Source organism: Trichosurus vulpecula, chromosome 6 (assembly GCF_011100635.1).
Source record: "Trichosurus vulpecula isolate mTriVul1 chromosome 6, mTriVul1.pri, whole genome shotgun sequence".
Classification (NCBI taxonomy): Eukaryota; Metazoa; Chordata; class Mammalia; order Diprotodontia; family Phalangeridae; genus Trichosurus; species Trichosurus vulpecula.
In genome coordinates, this window is record NC_050578.1 from 51,929,835 (window position 1) to 51,949,730 (window position 19,896).

At 41.1% G+C, this 19,896-nt stretch overlaps 1 protein-coding gene across 1 annotated transcript in view; it reads right to left on the reverse strand.

Moving 5' to 3' along the window:
* Positions 1 to 17,824, reverse strand: part of ARHGEF38 (Rho guanine nucleotide exchange factor 38) — a 136,260-nt gene extending 118,436 nt beyond the window's left edge. The window contains exon 1 of the mRNA XM_036764914.1: positions 17,541 to 17,824. Coding sequence (XP_036620809.1) covers positions 17,541 to 17,742 — 202 coding nt within the window. The 5' untranslated portion in view covers positions 17,743 to 17,824. The remainder of the gene's footprint in view (positions 1 to 17,540) is intronic.
* Between the last annotated feature and the right edge of the window lie 2,072 nt (positions 17,825 to 19,896).

Consider the following 19,896-nt stretch of genomic DNA (forward strand, 5'->3'; position numbering starts at 1 on the left):
GGAGACTGAGGCTGACAGAAGTTGACTTCCCTAGGCTCACACAGCTATCAAGTGTCTGAGGCCAGACTGGAATTTCGATCTTGACTCAAGACCCAGCATTGTAGCCGCTGCACCACCAGCTCCCTCTAGGAAAAGATGGGTAGGGATTGAGCCCTTGCTCCCCTGGACTCGGGATCTGGGATCTCAATCTATGGTACCAGCGTGAAGATCTAGCTAAAGCCACAATAGTCTCAGGCAGGAATAACATAGCCTTCTTCTGGGTATAATGTGGGATTGAGACAAGTAGCATTTCAGCCATCTTCATTTATGCCAGTTCATTCTTAAGAAAATCACCCACCCCCTTGACAACATGGCCATAAGTTCTGGTAGATTCTAGAGAAAGTAGTGACTCAGACCTCTGACAGAGTTTCCATGGAACCTGTATGGATCCTTGTCCCTACCAGAGGCATTAAATTTAATAACTAGTCATATTGGGTCACAAGCTGTCTGACACAAGCCCCTGGATAAGTCTCAACCGCTCAGTGCTTCCAGACAATGAACTCTCAAATACTCTTAAGCTATAGAACAGTGGGACAGGGATTTTCCTCCCACCAACTAAATTGCAGGTCTAGTAAAACCAAAACTTTTAAACAGAAAAATATTTTGGTTTTGGTGAAGATTAGCAGGCATCACAGGGTGGCTAGGTGGTGCAGTGGATAGAGCGCTGGATCTGGAATCAGGAAGATCTGAGTTCAAATCCAGCTTCAGACACTTACTAGCTGGGTGACCTTGTTTGCCTCAATTCCTCATCTGTAAAAATAGGGTCACATTGGAAAAGGAAATGGCAAACCACTCCAGTATCTTTGCCAAGAAAACACCATTGACTTGTGTCCATGAGGTCACGTACAATCCAACACAACTGAATACTGAACAACAAGCAAGCAAGCACTATAAGCAGAATCTATATTTTCAATAGAAAAAAGTTCTTATGGCACTTTGAAAAATCATTTGGTAAGAAAGGCTAAAAAAACTTAGAAAAATAGGAGAAGCTATGAATACAGCATACAAAAGACTGGAATCCATCTTTGTGCTGAGTTTTTATGCTTGCGATGGAATGACCTTCCTATTTAATTATATCCTTGTATCTCCCTCACAGGATATTTGACAATATATCATGTACAGCCCACATGACTAATACATTCTGGCTCCATTTCTTTCTATTCCACTCCCACCACATATACACTGCATCACATCTTCTGACAAAAATGTTATTTCAAGGTAATGCGTATAATAAAAATGTTCTCTTTGGTGTCACAACAATATTATTTCTCCTCCCATAGTATTATCAGAATGATATCTACACTGATTAATGTTCACCTGACAACTTAAATAGGGACATGTCCCTGGGAAAAAGGATAGCCATGAATAGCTTTTAGGGTCTTGTGAAATATAAGGAAGGAAGTCACTTCTTAGGGGAAATGGTAAAAAAAAAAACAACAGCAAATAGATTGCTAGGGAAACAGGAAATGCTCTTGACAGGGAGACTCATCCCAGTAACATTAATTGAGTAGTGCTTTCCTGCTTCGGAAAGAAAGGCAACCAGGCAACAAGCATTTATTAGGTACCAGGCACTGCTAAGCATTGTTGTTCAATCATGCCTGACTCTTTTGTGGTCCCATTTGGGGTTTTCTTGGCAGAACTACTAGGGTAGTTCACCATTTCCTTGTCCAGCTCTTTTTACAGATGAGGAAACTGAGGCAAACTGAGTTAAGCGACTTGCCCAGAGTCACACAGCTAGGAATTGTCTGAGGTCAGATCTGAACTCAAGATGATGAGTCTTCCTGACTCCAGGCCAGCTACTCTAACCACTTCACCACCTAGCTCACTAAGCACTGGGAATACAAATAAGAATAAGAAGACAATCCCTGCCCTCAAGGAGCTTATATTCTAATGAGGGAAGACATCACACAAAAGGGAGCTATAAAGTGAGGTCATGCAGAAGTACTGCAGGGAAGATGGGGAGGAAGATTGGGTGGCCTAGGCTCTTCTCCAAAATGGAGACACCAGGAGGAATCCACCTATGACAGAAAGGGCTAAACATGTATCATTAATCTAAGTCAAAAGGAATTGGCATAGCATAATGGAAATCGTACTGGATGTGGCATTAGAATAGATCACAGTCAAAAATAATGGAGATGCTAGTAGAGGTAATCTGCTAGAGGAAATGGGAAAGGACAAAATCTAGAATTGTTGTGGCTGTTGTTCAGTTGTTTCAGTTGCGTCTAACTCTTTGTGACCCCATTTGGGATTTTCTTGGCAAAGACATTGGAGTGGTTTGCCATTTCCTTCTCCAGCTCATTTTACACATGAGGAAACTGAGGCAAACAGGGTTAAGTGACTTGCCCAGGGTCACACAGCTTGTGTCAGATGCCAGATTTGAATTCTAGTCTTCCTGACTCCAGGCGCCGAACTCTGAAGATCAATAGAATACTTCATTAGAGACTGGAGTGAAAGAGGAGATGGTTGAGGATGATGTCAGAGCGATGTGAGGAGAATAGGAGAAAATGGAACTCTGGGTAAATGGCCCCTCAATGTACAAGGTTAAGGGATCCAGCTGACAGGATAGGAGGAGGTGCTGGCCTGGGTGGCTTGAAGAGGGAAGAGAAGGTGAACGGCATAGTGAATGAAGGCCCGAGGGTTAGTAGGATAGCCTTGCTGTGGTGAGGCCAGGTGAGAGTAGATGGCACCAATATGGAGTAGACCCACCAACGTGATTTTGTGACTTCCCCAGTTCTGTTCAGCAGCATGTGAGTAGGAGTGAGGAAGGGAGATGGCAGGAAGAATCCGGGATTTGAATTTGAGCAGGAATGACTGCTGATATGACAAGGGATCTAGGGGTTTCCATAGTAGAGATTGTGTGGAGTTCAAATGGCTCTCCCAGGGGGAAGTGGGAAGAGAGCAGAGCGAGCAAGGCTGAAGGCCTGGGACAGTCCTGAGGAATGTCTAAAGGCAAGATGAAGAGGAGATTTAGGAGGAACAAGACCCAACTCCTCTGGACTTTTCCATCATTTCCTCACCACCCGGCAGCCAAACCCCTTTCACCTCCCTTTTGGGTGTTGTTTTTCTCTTTTAAACTATAAGCTCCTTGAGGGCAGAGACTGTATTTTGCCTTTTTTATATCTCTAGCTCTTAGCGCTGTGCCTAGAAAGTACTTAATAGTCTGTGGTACTCTCTTCTGAGTAGTCAATCAATCAACAAGCATGTATTAAGTACCTACTATGTGTCAGGCACACAAAGACAAAAGTAAAACAGTTTCTGGTCTCAAGGAGGTCATTTTGTCAGGGAAGATGATGTATTCATAAGATATATGTGTGTGTGTAAATACAAAACATATGTGTGTATAAGATATTATAAAGCACATATATCAAATAAGATATATATGACATATGATACAAGGTATCATAAGGTATGTATACATGATACACATAAATATAAGACAAGATGTTTGGGAATGAGGAGGTATTAAAAACTTGGGTGATCCAGAAAGGCCTCTGAGCCAAGTTTTAAAGGAAACTAGGGAATATTTTCTCTCTTTAGATCCAGGTCAAAATAGAGTAAGCTTGGTTTTCCTCTGATGCAGCTCATTTGACTCTAATGAACTAGTTCGGTTTACTTTTGTTCTTGCAAAAATAATAATAACAATAATACAAGATCTATGATTTTGTCATCATTTTGCACTCCCAGTATGGGAAGTCCTCTACCAGACTGGGCAACCAGCACTAGTCTATGACTTAGTAGTTAAGTCCTAAGGAGTTTCTTCAGGCATAAGATAAGTTACTTGCCCAGAGTCACAGCCAGTAAGTGTCAGAGTCCACATTTGTACCCAGGTCTTCCTAGTCTGGCATTACATCCACTACATTGTGTTGCCTACATATGTGATGTACTATCATTTATACACGGACAGCTAAGTGGCACAGTGGATAGAGTTCTGGGCCTGGAGTCGTGAAGACAGCTTCCTGAGTTCAAATCTGGCCTCAGATACTTCCTAGCTGTGTGACTCTGAGCAAGTCACTTCATCCTGTTTGCCTCAGTTTGCCTCATCTGTAAAATGAGCTGAAGAAGGAAATAGCAAACCACTCCAGTATCTTTGCCAAGAAAACCCCAAATGGGGCAACAAGGAGTCAGACATGACTGAAAACAACCGAACTACATAATTTATGTATACAGTACAATGGAACATTGGAAACATGAGTTATAGGAGGACAGGCAAGGTTAGCAGAATGGCAGAAATACAGATATAATATAAGGGAGACATATGCGCAAAAGGTATTTTTAAAATAAAATGGACTCCCCAAGAAAAAGCTGTGGTTGTAGCATAGATCTTTTTTTCCATTTTAATAGCACCCCACAACTGAATAAAGCAGAAAGATTTACAATTCAAGCTTTTATGACAGGTTTGTCTTAACCAAAGCCCTTGCTTGATTTAATGGCTCATTTAGAAGAAAATTTTCTACTGAAATACATCCAGTTTTTTTTGTTTAGCTCACACATACATACATGGGGGGAGGGGGAGAAACTAGCAACATTCGATAAGAACAGCACAATCAACCAAAGCTGACTTTTACTTTCCCAAGAAGCACTGCTTCTATATTCAAAGGAATCCTTCATTTAAAATAATCTAGTTTCCTATCTTAATTTAATATTTTTACTTTTCCAAAGAAAAGAATATTCAAAGCATAGGAGGCAAAAAAAAGAGTATGGCAGAAAAATGATCATCACTGGATTTTTAAAATATTCAGTGTGTGTTTGAATATTTAAAGAATAGTAACAATATTGTTATAGCAGTATGAAAAGCCTGGATGCTGATTGATGTAACAGAATTTTAAGTGCATATTTTGCAAGCTGCTATTTCTATCCCTGAATACATGGATCTGGTTTTGGTTTTTGGTTTTGGCTTTTAATTGGTTGGAGAAAACTAGTTTTTTTCTCAGGATAGTTGCTCAGTGGGGGATTATCATAATTGATTTGTCTTCACCAGGGTCATGTCGTATAATAGAGTGAGCTCATTAGAGAAGAGCCACACACAAAACACACAGTCTTCCATGATAGCGGTTTAGGTAGGGACTCATGTGAACGACAAGTGAAGTGTACCAGACTCCTTAATCCAAAAAAGCAGATGCCTCTTGAAGCAGAGAGTATGTCTCTAATCAAAGAACTGATAAAGAGGAATGTTGCCCACCTGATGACAGAGAAATGATGGGCTAATAGGGAGAATAAGAAACACATTTTTAAACATGACCAATCGGGATTTTGTTTGACTCTGCTTATATGATACAAGACTTAGGTAATTCTATCTTTTTGTTTCGATGTATGGGGGAAGGGAGGAGGAGGAAAAAAAATAATGTTTGATGATTGTTGGTTAGTTTTCCTACACTGTTCTGCCCCCCCCCCACCTTCTTTCTTTTAAAATATTTGTTACAAAGGATAACTTGCTGAGTAGCGGAGGAAGAGGGATATATTAAAAATGAATATGATATAAAACAAAGGCTATCCATAAAAATAAGACAAGTTTTTCATAAAAACAAATCACTACTATTTTCTTCTCCTTTTCTCTTTTCCCCCCTCTCCTCTCTTCTTTGTCTCTGTGCCTTTCTTTCTCTGTGTGTCTCTAGCTCTCTCCATGCCTCTGTCTCTGCCTCTCTGTCTCTTGTGTCTCTCTCTCCCCACCCCCTACCTTGATTACAAGGCTTTCCAATCAGGATAAAGGTGAGATAAAGGCGAGATTTTGGTGAGAAGTATTGGCAAAGGCAGGATAAAGTCCTGAAGAATCTCCTCAGTTCCCAGAAGCAATAAACCAGCTGCTGGCATGAACAATGCTCAACTGAGATGGAATCCTGCCATAGGGAACAGCCACCTTGCGTTGCTGCCTTGCTTTGTTGGAGTCAGGTCTCACTCCCAAGACCAAGTGTCCTCGAAATAAGCAGAAAAACAGGCTCTACCCAACAACCTGTTTTTCTGCTTATTTCGAGGACACTTGGTCCCAAACAGTGGATCCCTTCAAGCTCCTAAAGTCCAGGAAATAGCAGCACCTCTCTCCCCACTGCTTCCATCCTGGCCCCTGAAGCTATTGTCTAAGTGCACAGCCGCTGTGAAGAAGGGGCTAGTCATCCCCACTAACCACTGACCAATTGTCGCCTTCTTGGCATGCAGATTGGGCTAGAAAAAGCATGAAGGAATCCAGAGGGACATGGGTCAGGAGAGACAAACCAGTGCCACCAGTGATACCAGTGGTATCAAACTCAAATAGAAATAGGGACCACTAAACTGTACATGAAGATCCCCTATTGACTTAGAAAACCACAGTGACATTGTTTATGTTCCACTGTATTTTTAATATATTTTGTTAAATGATATCCTTACAATTTGGTTTGGGCGGCGCTGAAGAGTATTGTGGCCTTGTGCTTGACACCTCTGAGTTAGACCGCCACCTCCCCTCAGACCCTGGTGGAGACAGCACGGGACTCAGCCCCAAAACATTGGGAATAGCTGTAATTATAGAAGGTGTTATTATAATCTTGGGAAAGACACCCCCAGTGCTCAAGACCACTGACCCTTCCTCCAGCCCAGCCTCCACAGCAGTCAGGGAGAGCAGTACCTACCAAGTCACATCTTGGCAGCTTTCTCTGCCAGCTATTGTAGACCGTTACCTCTCCCTCCCCTCAGCAGCTAAAGACACAGGAAAAAAAAATTCTCACTACCAAAGTTCTTGGGACTTTCACATGGCTTTACATCAGATGTGAAAATGGATGTATCAATGGAATTGACCCTAACAAAGATGCATCACTATCTGCTTTGTGGCTGCACCCTAAGGATCATGAGTCCTTTCTATCTGCACTACAGATGACCTCCTCTGAGGTGGTGAAGCAGATAGAGCACCGGGCCTGGACTCAGGATTTTCATCTTCCTGAGTTCAAGTGTGACCTCAGACACTTACTAGCTGTGTGACCCTGGGCAAGTCACTCAACCCTATTTGCCTCAATTATCTCATCTGCAAAATGATCTAGAGAAAAGAAAATAGAAAACCATTCTAGTGCCTTTGCCACAAAAAACCTCAAATGGGGTCACGAAGAGTAGGACACAACTGAACAACAACGAATCTCCTTGAGAGCAAGGATTATCTTACTTTTTCTATTTGTATCTCCAGCAGCTTAGCATGTGGTAGACGCGACACATTTTCATTCCTTCCTCCCTTCCTTCCTTCCTTCCTTCCTCCCTCCCTTCCTTCCTTCCTTCCTTCCTTGTCACAATCAGTTAATTCCTTCAAGGTATCGATATCCTAAAACAGACACACTTGCCAAATGCCCTGCGTCCAAGTTGAAACACTGCTATTTTGTTCACTCCCGTAGCTTCTTTATTTTCTTATTTCTTGATGGGAAAAAAAAAAAAAGATAAATTGTTTCAAAACATCTGTGATGAAATCTTTCACTTGTAGCATTTTATTCCTAGGCTTCATTTGTGATTAACAAATGGTTAGCTGTGATTTCTCCGAATTCTAATTACTGCAGCTTCTAAACGAAGAACTTTTGTTTCCTGGCTGCAACACCATTCTTTTTCTTCTGCAAATAAAGTGTCCCTATAGCAAGGAATTGGGATTTCAGGTGTTTGTCAATTTACATTAGGCTTCATTCAGATCACAATGGCTGACAATAAATATGAGAAGACCAGTTTCCAGGAAGTCAAACAAGTGGGGAGCAAAGGGAGAAGTCATTATGGTAAGATTGCTGAGTCCATAATCTTAACTTAAAGTTGACTTGTCCCTTTATTTCACAAGAATGGGAGGGGGAGTAGGAGAAGGGCAATGTTTACTTTAAAATGCTGTATGCTGATGCAGTCCTCTGATAGGAAAGTGTTCTAAATAATCACCCTGCCGACAGGAAAACACGGAATGTTGGCTACCAGGTGCTATCTACGGAAAGAGGGCAGGACTCAGAGAACCTGTGTTTGTATCTTATTTCTGCTACTTACTAACTTCATGACCTTGGGCAGGTCATTTAATCTGAGTCTTTGTTTCCTCATCCATAAAACGGGGTGTGGGAGGGTGAACTCTTCCAGGTCTAAATCTAAGATCCCGAGAAGATGAAGTCCAAGCAAAAGCCTTAGAAAGGCAAACATTGGAGGAGAGTGTTATCACATGACAAATCTGGGGTTACTGCAAAAGTCAGGAGATCAAAGCAGGGAGAGTTTTCAACTCTGCTTTTGTTTCCTCAGTCAGTGCCCAGGGCAAAATAGGTGATTAACAAATGTTTGTACAACAAATTAAATCAAAGACCGCAGAATCATATATTTAAAGTTGGAAAGGACTTCAATCTTTTGCTTCATAGATAAGGAAACTGAGACCCCAAGAAAAGTGGAATGCCAAAAATCAGAGAGGTAGTGAATTTCAGAGCCAGGGTTGCTGACTCTAAAGCCAAAATTCTTTCCCTTGGGCTTTTTAATGTTAAGGAATCATGGCCATAAGCCATCTGCTTATTTTTATGTTGCACATGTATTATTTCCTCATTTTACAGGTGAGGAAACTGAGGGCCAGAGAGGTTGAATTGCCTATTGTCATACGGCTTGCTCATTTCAATCCATCTTCTCTCTCTCTCTCTCTCTCTCTCTCTCTCTTTGTGTATATATATATATATATATATATATATATATATATATATATATATATATATGTGTGTGTGTGTGTGTGTGTGTGTGTGTGTGTGTGTGTATACATATACATGTTTAATAAGCAAAAATTCTTTGCTCCCTTTAAACCAGTTAGTATAGTTCTTGGCATATAGAAGCCATTTAATATTTATTGATTGACATGAATAGGTCTCAGAGGGAGGCCTCTAACCACTATATTCTGACTCACAAGTCCACTGCAAAATATCAAGGATTGCAGGTTCATAATTTTTGAGTTGGAAGAGACTTTAGGGCTCCTCTTGTGGATAGCATCATAGATTCTGAGCTGGAATTAGACTTCCTAGACGATCTGGTTCAAATGAAGGCATTGCATGATATAAGATATGGTCAGTTTAAGATACTGCCCTTTCCTATGGTGCATTTTGGTCCTAAAATGGAAAAACTTATTTTTGCATTAAAAATAATTAAATCAACTGGTAAAAAATGAATGGATTTTCTCTGTCATAAGTGAACAAGATGATACCTGAAAGAAGTAGGGAAAAAACTTTTACAGATGAAGAAACTGAGGCCTGGAGAAATTATGGGACTTACCATGGTTCTTTGGATAATGGGATTTGAAGTCTGGTCTTTTGATTCAAGAACTGGTACTCTTTCCATTTTGCTACATAGTGTGCGTGTGTGTGTGTGTGGCCACTGTAGTGCCTTGTGTGTCTCATACGGGACTCATGGACACCTACTCTCTGAGCTGGCTTATTCACCTCAAGCCATTCTGTATTTCCTCACACTTACATTTAATACATGTCTAATAAAAGTTCTTTCTCTGCTTACTTTAAATCATCCTGTTCATATATGAAGGAGGCATCATCCTGTTTCCCTAATAAGGTAATCTAAACCTTTACATTTATTCCAAAGGTTATTTCCTACTCCAAACTGCCACATCCCACCTGAAAAAAACATTTCTCCATACATGGATTTTAAGCAGAGTTCTTTTTCTCCTCCTATTCACCTAAAATAGCAATATCAATTTTTTTACCAGTTAAATTAATTTTTCTTTATACAAAAGTAAATTTTCTGCAACTTTTTCCACCAAATTATTCTATGTGAAAAGACAGTACTTTAAACGGACAGTAAATTACATTATACCATCTCCTCAATTGACAGATGAGTAGCCTAAGAATTAGAGAGGACTTGCCTGAGGTCACAGGTACAATTTGAACCCAGGTCCTTTCACTCTAAATACTTTGGTATGTCCACCATACCAAGCTACTGCTTAACTATGGGTCTGATTGTCCAGCATTCTTTCTCTTGGTTCTTAGAAACTCAAACATGACATAATCACTTTGTCCTCAGGTTCCTTTCATTTTCTCTCTCCCGATCAGCGGTTTGTTAGTCAAAACAAAGTCCAAAACAATAGTTCCTCTCACTGATGCTCTATTTATGAGTAATGAAATTGCTGGAAAAGCAAAGACTCAAACAGCTGTTCTGTGTTTGGCAAAGGGAGGCTTCCAGCCTATGTCTCTACTGAGTTCTTCTTTAGTCAAGGATCCTCAGGGTTATGTTGATTTTTGGTTGATAGGAGTCCCCTCCCTTACCGTCTCTTGTCTCTTCACCTTGTCTACAAGGTCATTCTAGATACTAGTCTTGAAATATTCCTAACCTTAGAGAAACCATTCTATTTAACCAAAGGCAACTAGAATCCAGTCATAGCTTCAGTCAGAGTGGGGAGGGGAGGAATCAATGTAGGATAAGAAATTCCCCTGCCATAATTTTGTCATGGAGGAATAGCTCAATTCTAATTGGCCTTTTGACTCAAATTGGCTCAGAATAGAGCTCTTTGGCTTTTGAATTGGCTCATTTCTAAAAGAGAATCCTTAGAGGCAGAGAAAGGAAGTTCAGGCTTCAGGTTTGATTATTCTCTGGGATTAATGAATAGTCATGCAAGTGGAGTCGAATTAACCCCCTTGATAATCATTTCTCCAAGCACAAACCAAACTTCATTTGCCTTGATTTCTACCATACTGATCTGGAGTCTAGCCCTTTCCCTCAAAGAAAACCAGAGTTAGTGCGGGAGGGGAAGTGGCTAGGGGATATTCTACAGGAGGAAAGGTTTGAACCATAAGGACAGAGATGTATATCACAGAATCATAGATTATCAGAGTTAGAAGGAGCCTCAGAGGTCATCCAATCCAATCCCTGTGTGAAACATTATTCCACCTTATATTTAAAGAAAGCTGGACTTGAGTCATGTAAGTTGTTCAAATCTCTCTCTGCAGGCTTGGCCTAAGGGTCACCTGATCCTTGAAACTCTGTATGTCTATATGTCTCTTTGACATAGTTAATCATTTTCTGACATATCATGCTTATTTTTATGCACGTCTCCTTTTCCCTCCCCATTAGATCATAAGCTCCTTGAGGGCAGGAACTATGCCAATTTTTATCTTTTCTCGGAGAGTATAGTGCCTATCACATAATAAAATGCCTATCACACAATAAGCACCCCGTTAGTGATGGTTTAATGTGTTATTTGTTGAACTGGAGGATTAACACAGTGTCTGGCACATAGCAGGGACATAATAAACGACAGACCAGTAATACTCATTTACCATGAACAAATTTTTAAATTGATTTTCTGCTGACGGTGATACATTTCACTTTCCCCTGGTTCCTGGCAATCACCAATATGCAATGATTAGGCAATTGGCAGTAGCTGGGAAGGAGGAAACAGGGGTGGGGGTAAGCCTGTAGTACAGAATGTGCCTATGGAACACAGTAAGAGATCACACAGACACTGAGTGTGGGAGCATAAAAATGGGATTTCCAGAAAGCATTGCCAAATGTAATCAATAAACTTCATCTACCTAGGGTCCAAATACACAGGACCATTTTTCCCAGGAAATATACATGCTGTTTAACTGTGTATATGAATAAACACATACATGCATATAAACACAAGAAAACCAATGCAAATTGGTCTAATATAAATGTATCATTCTAAATGCATATTCATGTGAAAAATCCTTCTCCAAAGACAATGACCTTAAATAATTCAGCTGCTGTGGTTTCATTTTTAGACACTTTGTGGAGCAAACTTCAGGTGCTGAAATAGGACAGATACTGGGGTGATGGGGACCAAGGGACAGCTAGGGTAGAGTAAGTGTTAAAAGGTGGCTCTGGGCCTGGAGCCAGCAAAAACCTGAGTTCAAATTCAGCCTTAGACAATAGCTGTGTGACCTTGAACAAGTCAATTAATCTGTCTGCCTCAGTTTCCCTAACTATAAAATTGGGATAACAATAACAGCACCCACCTACTTCCCAAGGATGTTGTAAGGATAAACTGAAATATTTGTAAAGCACTTAGCACAGTGCCTGGCACATAGTAGGTGTGTATTATCAACATTTCTCCGTCACTTTGTTACATCTATACGATCAACAAAACATAAATCAAATCCTGGTTTGTAGCCTTTGCATATTTCTGAAGTGTAAATGTTTATGGTGAAAATTTAACAATCAGGTCATGAGCTGGCTCCAGCACATCCCTAACCTGCTATTTCTTCCCATATATGTTGTCCTTATGTAAACACCCTGAGGGCAGGGACTGCCTTCATTTTGTATATGAACCTCCAGTGCTTAGCACTTTGCTTGCCGCAGAGTAAACACTTAATAAAGGTCATTTCATTCATCCACTCATTTGTTCAACCATCCTTCATTTTACAGAAGAAGCAGGCCCATAGGAGGTAAAGTGACTTTGCCCCGTGTTAGACAGGTGTTAGGTAGACCAGCAGCATTTGAGCACAGGTATTCTCACTCAAGAGCCAACACGCTTCCTAAAATCATAAATCTTAACAGGTAATAGTAAGTAGGAAGGAACCTTAGGAATCATCCAAGAAACCTACTAGTTTTACATATAAAGTGATTGACATCCAGAGAAATGAAGTGGCCTGCCCAGAGTCATATAGCCAGGATTAGGACACAGATGCCCTTTCTGGTATTCTGCCCTGCACTGTGCTAACCTCCCCTCTGATTGAAGGACTGGAGAGAGGAGCAAACATTTCCTTCTAAAGCTTCAATTTAAAGAGGATTCCAGGGCAGCCATCTTTATTTCCTACAGACTGGACTCCAGCATGCCTGCGGCCAGTGTACCTTCTACCTACGGGCCCACGGACAGTGTACCTTCCACCTGCTCCATCTTTTCAGTTTTCTTTTGTGTATCTTCTCCCACTGGGTTTTAAGCTACTTGAGGGCAGAGATTGTCTTTTATTTTCTTATTAGTATCCTCAGCACTTAGTATGGTGCTGGGCAACTAGCAGGGGTTTAATAAATGTTTATTGACTGACCTTCCATGAAACCTAAGTTTTGGTCCTGGTTTTGCCACTACCTGGCTATGTAATCCTAGGCCACATCCATCTCTTCATTGGGCTTTTATTTCCTCATTTGTAAAGAGGAAGGGTTGGGCTCTTGCATTTTTAAGGTTCCTTTTTGCTTTAACATGCTATGCTTGTAAGAAGCCAACCTAATTATGAAATATTTTACTGCACTCCACTCTTTACCTTAAACTCCCAAATGGGTCCTTCTAAGAGCAAGTAAAGGTCCTGGCAAAGATTGCCCCTTTTCCCACTGTTCCATTCTGCACTCAAGGCAGAATCTTGTAGAGATGTGAAAGAGCCCCATAGATCAAGGCTCTTCACGGTGGAAGTAGGAAACATATCAGGAATCTTCTTTTTGTTTAAGTCCTTTGTAGAAAAGAACCACATTAGTAATGGGTGGCAAATGTAATGTTCAATTTCTATTTGCTGGTGGACAATCTGAAGGAGACAGGTCCTTAATTTAACAAGAAAAAAACTGATTCACCATTCAAACACAGAAGGAAGAAATGTGAGCACTTGGGGGTATAGGATGGCTTTATAGGAATAGAGACTCAATCGTGGAAGGTTGACTAATCCAAATGAGAGGATTCCACTAGAGAGGAAGTCTGAGGGACAGATTGCCACAGTAGGAAGAGCATGGAGGAGCCAGAGGACCTGGGTCCAGATCCTGCTGATGCCACACCTGCTGTGTGATTTGGAACAAGTTAATGAGCCTACCGAGGTCTCAGCTTCTGCACATGTAAAATGAGGAGATTAGACTAAGGAACCTATGCGATACCTTTCAGTTCTAGTGTCATGTCCCATGCCATACAAGTAGTAAATCACATCAGTAAATATTAAGTCCTTACTGTATGCATGTCAGGCACTGTGCTAAGCACTGGGGATACGAAGAAAAGTAAAAATAATCCTTCTTCTAAAGGAGTATACAGTCCAGTGAGGGAGACAACAGGCAAACAACAAATGCAAGCATGATCCATCCCAGATAAACTGGAGGTAATCCAAGAAGGAAGTCACTATCATTAAGGGGAATCAGGAAAGACTCCTTATAGATGGTGGGGTCTTAGCAGAGATTTGAAGGAAGTCAGGGAATCCAGGAGATAGGGATGAGGGGGAAGAGCATTCCAGGCATGGGGGACAGCCAATAACAATGCATGGAGGTGGGAAATAGCTTGTCTGTTGTGAAGAACAGCAAGGAAGCCGGTGCCCCATTGCACAGTACACAGACGAGAGTAAGGTAAAGATTGAAAAGGAAGCAGAAACTAGGTTATGAAGAATTTAAAAGCCAAACAGGAGATTTTATATTTGATTCTGGAAGTAATAGGGAGCCACTGGCATTTATTGACTAAAGAGAATGTCATGATCAGACCTGCACTTTAAAAAGGTCAATCTGACAACTGAGTGGAAGATGAACTGCAATGGGGAGAGATTTGAGATAGAGAGACTGACCAGAAGGCCAGAAGAACCAGAAATGGATATGGGGTCCTCTGATTTCAAATTAAGTGCGGTTTTCAATAAAATACAATATCTATGAATTTTAATCAGTGACCCTTTTATCAAAAGGCCAGTGGGCATTAAATGTTCTTCAAAGGCACATATTTGTGTCAATAATAGATAGAGGTTCAGACTTTTTGGATTAACAGATCAGTCTGGTTACCACCATTCTTAGAAGAGAAAAATGCAAAAGCTTTGCTAATTCTTTGTAGATTTCAAATTAATTTTTTTGTTAATTTCACAAAGAGAAAAAAGAGGGTAACCAGCATATTAAGCCCAAAAAGTCAGTAATAATAATAACAGCAACAATGATAAACTAGCTCAGTTTGCATCTTTACCTTAGTGATAAGACTTGACTTTTCTTTCTGAACACAATTCTGAGATGCCAAGAATACTTGGAGTAAATCTGTTTCCTTTGTATTTCCCCAGTTACTTAATTGCTTTTAAAGACACAATACTTCAACAGCACAGCAACTCCCAGAAAGCTCACCATAGAAAGAGATATGGCGAATGTAAACCTTCACAAGGGAGCTTTCTGAACCAGAGGCCGAGTTCAGTGCAAAAGGACAGACAACTCACTTTGGTTTTAGAGATACTGAAACATACATTATGTGAAAGGCACGAGAGGCAGATTCTGGGACATCATTTAACATTCTAGAAAATACTTGAAATTCTGCCCAGAATGTACCAGATAAAAGAGACATGGCATAGAGAGCATATCAGAAGGCCCAAACTTGACTCAACTCAGAAATTTACCAAATGGGTAATCAAGCGGGGCAGCTAGGTACATAAAGTGCCAGGCCTAGACTCAGGAAAATTCTTCTTCCTGAGTTCAAATCTGGCCTCAGATGCTTACTAACTGTGTGACCCTGAGCAAGTCACTTCACCCTGTTTGCCTCAGTTTCCTCACCTGTCAAAATGAGCTGGAGAAGGAAATGGCAAACCACTTCAAAATCTTTGCCAAGAAAATCCTAATGTGGTCACAAAGAGTTGGACAAGACTGTACAATGAAAGCAACACTAAGACTTTGTTTCCTCCTCTGTAGGAAAGGGACTGTACCTGCAATTTCATTGGTAGAGGCAACTCCCAGAGGAGGAAGCTCTATCTATTTCCTTAGTTCCTCTACCTTCTCTTAGTTCTTCTACTTTCTCATTTTAGAAAACTGTCTGGGCACTGAGGGTCAGGTACCAACCTACTCAAGGTCATACAGTCAGTACGTCAGAGGTAAAATTTGAACCCAGATCTTCCTGGCTCTAAGGCCAGCTCTTTATCCGCTACTCCATGATGCTTCTCAGCTATATAACAGTGATATCCCCAGGCAAGTGTCTTGCAATTGGCAAAGCATGACTAGAGAGTCAGCTGTTATTACGGAGTGAGGGTCATTGGACCTTCAGGCTCAGGGGAAAAAAGGAGGTGGAGGCAGAGGAGAGAGAAATTATGGCATCTTGACAGCTGAAGATGCCCACCATATTTGGCCATTTTTGGTCCCGATAAATGAATGACATTCTAGCTGGATTTTTCTGACTTGATGGTTACAACATGCTGCGCTTTCCACAAGACTGGTGCCACTTTCCTGTATGGTATAATGAGAGCAATCCTTTCTTTGTACGGTTGCCCAAATGGGTGTCACAGTAAAGTGTCCCACACTTACCTATTTAGATAATAATAAAGAGGAGGAAACTGACATTTATAAAGAACATTAGAATGAGTGCAGATCTTATCAGACACTTACTGGCTATGTGATCCTAGTCAAGTCACTTAACCTTTCTGTGCCTCAGTCTCCTTATCGGTAAAAAGGGGATAGCAATAACACCTAACAATCTTCCCAGGGCTTTTGTGAGGATCAAATGAAATAACGTTATAAAGCACTTTGCAAACTTTAAAGCTGTATATAAGAGCTCTCATCATTTCCAATATCATTATCATATTTGATTCTCAACTCCTTGAGGGTAGAGATTATTTTCTTTCATCTTTTTATCTCCCCTCCTTGTAGGGTGCCCAGGACATAGTAAGCACTTAATAAATGTTTCTTAACTGATGCATATCAAAATCCTGTGCTATAAATACTAAGAGTATAATTCATCCCATTTTACAGATAAGGAAAGTGAAGCTTAAAAAGATGAGGTGAAGGTGATTTGTTTTACTTCAACAGCTAGTAAGTTTCAGAGCCAGAATTCAATTTTTTTTTATTTTAAATTCAGCATTCTAGCCACTATACTATGGTTGTGGGATTTAGGGGGTAAGATTTTTTCCTTAAAAATGAAATGCACTGCTCATTTCATAAAGAGGAGAAAAGAGAATAGTCACATCGGTAATAATTAAAAGATGCCAAATTGATTTATTAATTACCTAATAAGAGCAAGTCTGTGACTTCACTTACCATTTACAAGCCACATTTATGTTTAGTTTTTTGAAGGTAGACATTAAACATCTACAAAAGGTAGATGTTGGAATTCTGACCAGTCCTCAATGCTTCTAATTCAATTCATAGGATCATAGATTTAGAACTGTAACGGACCTTAAAGGTCATCTAGTCCAGCCATATCGTTTTGCAGATTAGAAAACTGAGCCCTACAGAGGTTGAATGCCTTATCTAAGGACACACGGGTAGATGAGAGAGCAGGATTTGAACCCAGATCCTCTGTCTCTAGAAGCAGAGCACTTTGAACTGTGCTCTGCTGTTTCTCTTGAGTCAATCCATACTACTTACAAATTGTTTCCTCATTTGAAAATAGAAGAAAAGAAGAGACATACTTGGAAACAAAACAAACTGATTTGGCCACAGAGACTCCTTTACAGATTAGGAAGCTGATCTCCAGAAGGGTCAGAATGACTTCCTTAAGGTCACAGGAGTAGAAGACAGAGCAGGATTTGAATCCAGCTCCTCTGACTCCAGTATGGTCTCTCTGGTTCAAACCCTACTAATTACAAGTCATTGCCTTGTTTGAAAACAGAAGACTAGCAGAGACAGACTTGGAAATGAAACAAGCTGGTTTGGAGGCATCGACTACTTTCCCAGGCACATACCTTGCAATTTCTGGTTGTATTCAGTTCTGTCAGACTGGCTCCGTCTCAAAGGGCCGGAGTTACTATGGTCCACAGCAACACTGCTCTCCACAACAGTGTCTGTCTTCCTCCTCTCTAACATGTAGAGTCTCTGTCTCAGAAAGGTCAAATTCTTTTTCTTGGTCCCCATGTTCTCTTTTCCAAAAGCTTCCTTGGTTTCCATCTGCACCAGACTTAGGGAAACCTCAGGAACTCGCCAAAGTAGACAGCTTGACAAATCACCGAGGGGCGAAGGTTAAAGCTCCCAGTTTACCTGCCCCTTTTAATTAGGCAACTTTGCTTCTGGGTTACCTGACTGTGACGGCCACCTCTCCAGGATCCCGGAGCTCCACCCCTATGAAGTCATTCTTTTTTGTACCTAGAGCCCGTCTGGGGATCCTGCCACCTGTTACCTGAGAGACCGGCAGCCCAGAGCTAGGCAAAGCAGGGGCTGCCCTGTCACATGCTCCAGAAGCAAACAAGAATGCCATTGTGTGCGTGGGTGGGGGTGGGGGCATGAAGGTGGGGCATGGGGGCTGGGGGACCTGTGTCTTCTCTGTATTACTTGATAATTAATGTTTAAACTTGCGATTTATTGGAGCTTACGGTGTGCATCTTTTACTGTACAGGGGCGTATTGCATGGGAGGCAAACTTGGACATGTGTGTGACATTTAGCTGGAATTCAGTGGCTCAAGTGATGCTTTTGGTGGGGAGTCGGGCAGAAACTCACACCTGAATCATCCTTAGTGAAGGAACCACTTGGGCATGCACACAGAACAATGTTTTTTAGAAATGAAAACAAACAAAAGGAAGGGAAAAAACTATAGACAAGATCACAACATAAATGGAAATTTGTGTCATTATAACGACAAATTGAAAATGATTAGTGTAGTGTAGTGACCAAGCTTGTCCTGGAGAACAGAAATGAGAAGGCTCTTCACTCACTTCCTTGAAGAGATGGGAAGGGGGTGCTGGGGGGACAGAACGCTGCATACACTGTCAGACTGTCGATATATCCTTAATTTTCCTGAACTATATTTTTTTCTTTTTTATTCCTTATTCAAAAAAAAGGGGGAGGGGAGGAGAGATTCGAAGGGGAGGAAGAACATATTAAAAGAGGAAGTCAAAATAAAAACAAAAGATGTTTTTAAAAAACCTGTTTAAAAAAATAGACCATTTGCAGAAAACGACTACAAACTCCAACCTGGATTATTATATGGCGGGGGGTGGGGTGGGGTGGGGACTCCTTCTTTGTCCCCTGGCTGTACAGATTAAGGATCGGGTTGATTTGTCCCATTAGGAGGAGATACTGGCATTTGAGAACTGCTCTGCACTGGGGCAAAGTGACCCCTGGCACAACACGTGCTCTGTTGGTGGGGGGAGGGGAAGGCAGAAAGACGGGGCGTCTCTTCAGGCTTCAGAAGTTAGTCTCCCATTCAGGACTGCACGCAGTGTTTGCCTGCGGTTAATCCTTTCACAATTCTAATTCCTACCCTTCCGGGTCCAGGTCCTTAACAAAATAAGCCTTGGAATTGTGCAGAAGAGCTTTGATTTCATGGAGGTTTTTATTCAAAGACTGAGAAGCCCCAAACAGGCAGCATTGAGCATGAGTTACTCAGCTTACCTGGAGAAAGTCAGAGCCTGGGTAGGAATTTGGAGTGGGACCACATCCACAGATTCCACTGCTTTAAATAACCTAGGACACCGAAGAGGAAGGGAGGGAGGGGAGGGAGGGAAAGCGTGTGCATGTAGGGGACAGTGGACTTTTCATTTGAATATCTTTCATCCATCTAAGTTTGAAGTTGTTTTTCTCAATTGTATGTGCTGAGATCTCTGGGGGGAATTCATCTAAGCTCTGGGAATAATAGTCTGAGTGTTTGTGTGGGAAGCCTGAGACACCAAATGCTTTCTCAGATTTGTGCCTCCTAGAGCAAAACCAAGCTTTCTTTCCCACCACCACCTTAGATAGCAGCTTTTTTGTTTAAAAAAAAATGAGTTATAATTGATAACTTTAGAGCTCAAGGTAGGAGTGAAGACTGACAGGTCATGAATTTTTTGGCCAAAGCAGCCCATGAAACAAAGCAAAACATAAAATAGCTCTCGATCAGCAACATCTATTAAGTGCCTACTATGTACCAGCACTATATAATCCACTCCCACCCTCCCAACATACACACACACTTGTGTCTGGGTAGCATGTTTCCGGAAACATGGTTATGTTGATCACAATTCCTAAATCTTTCAGTGTTGTTTGTCTTTATGATGTTGTCATTGTAAAAAATGTTTTCCTGGTTCAGCTCACTTCACTCTGCATCAGTTCATGCAAGAGTTCCTAGA